General features: G+C 35.5%; 1 protein-coding gene across 1 annotated transcript; it reads right to left on the bottom strand.

The window, feature by feature from the left end:
- Positions 1-249: 249 nt before the first annotated feature.
- LOC107642053 (dihydrofolate synthetase-like) lies at positions 250-1787 on the bottom strand. Its single transcript, XM_088486500.1, has 5 exons — positions 1737-1787; positions 1444-1493; positions 693-741; positions 530-610; positions 250-291 (listed from the first exon to the last, which is right to left on the bottom strand). Exons 1-5 carry the CDS (start codon positions 1785-1787, stop codon positions 250-252), a joined length of 273 nt encoding a protein of 90 aa, XP_088342626.1.
- Between the last annotated feature and the right edge of the window lie 1544 nt (positions 1788-3331).

The following is a 3331-nucleotide window of genomic DNA, read 5'->3' as shown; positions in this document are numbered from 1 at the left end:
TGCAATAACACCAGCAGATAATAAGAATGATTAGGGCTAGACTAGCAAAATAAGGATTTCAATGAAAGTTAACAAGTCAACAAAAATGAATGCGGGAACTGATTGAGTTGAATCATTGAACAGTGAATATAATTCATTCCATTCAAAGTTCATATCTTTTTTCTGGTCAAGTTAAAGGCAATGCAACAGCTCCAGTTCAATCTCAGCATAGAGTAAACACAGAACACATCATGAATTTTTCTGGCTGAGTTATCTTTGCCCAAGGAATTTCTTGGCAGAACTTTCTATTGTCTGAAACAATACAATTTCAATATTAGGAGCTTTTTTTAATTATTTTTTAAGATATAAAAAGTACAAGAATTTAATTACAGAAATGAAAAGGCACACACCAATCTGATAATTTGATGAGATCTTGAACTCTTTTCATTTAGGTATGTCTCTCCTACCTGTCTCTGAGCTTCCAGGATAAATTAATGTAATGCTTGATTGTACAAACAACCTAAAAAAGAAACTATACAAGCTCCGTTACCTTCACAAAACGATAGAAGTCTTGCAAAAGCCCCCAATCCTGTAAGTTCTCCTCTGTAAGTTTCTCTAAAATAGATCCTCTCTGAGAAAAAAGAAATGAAACCAATCATTAGTTATGCAATCCATTTTATGAAATTTGAACCTAATATATGAAAGGTATTCACCTCAGGATCATCACGCAGCCTAAGTGGAGTATGTGGTGCAGCCTTTATCCTTCAAATTAGTAAACAAATTAGTAAATTAGTGCAGCCATTGGCATACCATGAATATAGAGAAAAGATAAACAATATTGTCCATAATGGTAATAAAATTGTAAAAGATAAACATCTCTGTACCAAGAATATAGAGAAAAGTTTTATTTTGCTCTGGTGTTTATGTATGAAGAATAAAATTTTAAAATTTATACATTAACACAAATCTAAATCAATAGAAGATAGGTCCAATCCATCCGACAAAAAGGAAATCCTATTTAGCTGTCACAGCAACATAAGATCCCTGTTTTGCCACTTTGCAGACATTTTAGGGTATTTTTCTCTCAAAAAATGTTATTATGCTTTAAATTAAGACATAAATGAAAGGATATTTCATATCAATAACTATTTCTGGTCTATTTTACGTATAGAATGCAAGGATTAAACAAACGACAGTTCCTAAAGGCAAAGATGGAAAGCTCTCTAGCTAATTTAAATATGCTTCTTTTTAATGAGCATTGAGTAATTGGAGTAGGACAAAATAATTTCAATGCAGCTACTATTGCATTTAGTCATGTACATAAGAATTGGATTGTATCCTTGTCAATAGTCCTCAATTTAGTATCTATGCAGTTGTAGCGTGTTTTGTCTCCAAGAAAAACGTCATTTCATTTCAAGTTTAGATATCTTATTATTGAGAAAATAAGATCATGGAGAGAAACACCTAACTGAGGATATAACATTCGTTGCATCCCGAGCACCCCCTAAACCAGCCTGTAGAATTAAATAAAAATACAACATTATGACTTTGGCCATCTCACAGTTTTAGGTTTAAATTTTTTAAAATAAAGACAATATTAACAATTAAACACTATCAAGAACTATCCATTATGTTGGCTTAGACAAAGCCAATATTATCTCAAGACTTTGGGGGGGGGGGCAACATAGAAACAACAAAATCAGAACAATAACTTAATAGCCTGAAGCAATTACCAGTGAAGAAAATAGATAATTTACCTCAACAACAGCAATGTCAACATTCTCTTCAGCGAACAAGATGAATGCCATAGTAGTGAACACCTGAAACAACAGAGTAAACAAGTTAGCAAATACAAAATATCCAGCTCAATTGTATTAGAATGCTATATAACATACACAGAAACATCAGCTTATAGAATCATTAATTTGAGGCAATATTTCAATGCAAAACCAAATAATAGAGCATTAACTATTGCAATAGAAGTGATAATTTAGAAGATGCAATCCATCTTGAAAAGTACAGACAGAGGAGCAAACAATGACCAAGAGAATTTAATATACTATTCCAAACTGATTTTTGTCATGGTGCAGCCTTTATCTTCATTTTATTTATTTGAAATGAAACGTTATACCAGGAACAAGGGCAGATAAAGCAATGAAGCTCTGGCTGAGCTTCTCTCTACACTTCCTCTCAGCAATTGCCACCAGGGATACGAGCCGCGGTAACTCAATTCAATCACTTCTCCATCTAACTCAATTTCATCCTCCCAGTTCCTAATTTACCAACCTTAACAAGAAGACAGCAACTTAGTTCATTTTTTAACAATAAAAATCAATTTAACTAACACATTCAACACAACACAGCCACAACTAACTCATGCACTTTTAAAACATCCATATATTAAAAACTGTAATTTTTAAAATAAATCCCACTGGTTTCATTACAGAGTTTAAATCTACTTGCTACTTAAAAGAACAGTGATGTTATCCAACAACAACAAAATTGCTCAGCGATATGTTCAGCAACAATTCAACTTAGCAGCAACAAATTCAGCCCATTGATCATTTTTAACAACAAATTTAAGTATAATAACTTTCAGCAACAAAAACTTATACTTCAATTCTCGGAATATGATTTACAGCAAAACAAAATTAGCAGAATCATTATTTCAGCAACAATATCAACTTTCAGCAACAAATTCAAGATATACTGATGACTTAACAGGGCCAAAGGAAGATGAAACTCACTACCCAGGACCAACTCATGACGAAGGAAGCGTTGACGGCCGACGCAAAAAGACGAGCTTGCAATGGTGACAGAGCGCGACGAGCTTGAGTCTGAAACGGGCGCGAGAGAAGCGTGAAACCGGAGAGAGAGGGGTCGACGGCGAGACCAGCCGTGAGAGAGGTGAGCCACAGTGAGCTTGAGGGAGAGAGTGTCGAGAAAAGAGAGAAGAAACTTAAAGGAGGGTTACGGGTCGGAAGAGGGATTGCCGACAAAAGTATCGCGCGCGCCGGCAACGTTCTTCGGGGAGTGCACAATGAAGAAAGGTTAGGGGTTCTTCGATCTGATATTCCTCATCGCGGTTAGGGGATTCTTCGTGAGGCACAATGAAGACAAGGTTAGGGTTGTCTGATCTGGAGGGCTTAGAGAGCAATTGTCGCTTCGTGTGTGGGCTTAGGGTTATCTGATCTGAATGTGTTAGGGCAATTGTGAGAAGGAGAAAGTTAAAGTTTGGAAGAGTAGATGGTGTATTGCAATGGTAACTTAGTAATTTTGAAGGGAGTTCTCTGAAATTCTTTTTTTTTTATGGAAACCTTTTGGCCACGCTTTTGAAGCGTGCCAAAAGAGT

The sequence above is a fragment of the Arachis ipaensis genome, chromosome B5 (genome assembly GCF_059453495.1).
Source record: "Arachis ipaensis isolate K30076 ecotype BB chromosome B5, ASM5945349v1, whole genome shotgun sequence".
NCBI lineage: Eukaryota > Viridiplantae > Streptophyta > Magnoliopsida > Fabales > Fabaceae > Arachis > Arachis ipaensis.
Note: the sequence above shows the minus strand (reverse complement) of the source record. Positions and strands in the feature narration are given on the sequence as shown.

Bases quoted from the DNA above. Each gene is read 5' to 3' on its own strand.
- LOC107642053 (XM_088486500.1), bottom strand. From the start codon at position 1,787: ATGGCATTCATCTTGTTCGCTGAAGAGAATGTTGACATTGCTGTTGTT. The intron at 1,494-1,736 runs GTAAATTATCTA...TTAATTCTACAG, and splicing joins TTGACATTGCTGTTGTTGAG to GCTGGTTTAGGGGGTGCTCG. The intron at 611-692 runs GTGAATACCTTT...CTTTTTTCTCAG, and splicing joins GGCTGCGTGATGATCCTGAG to AGAGGATCTATTTTAGAGAA.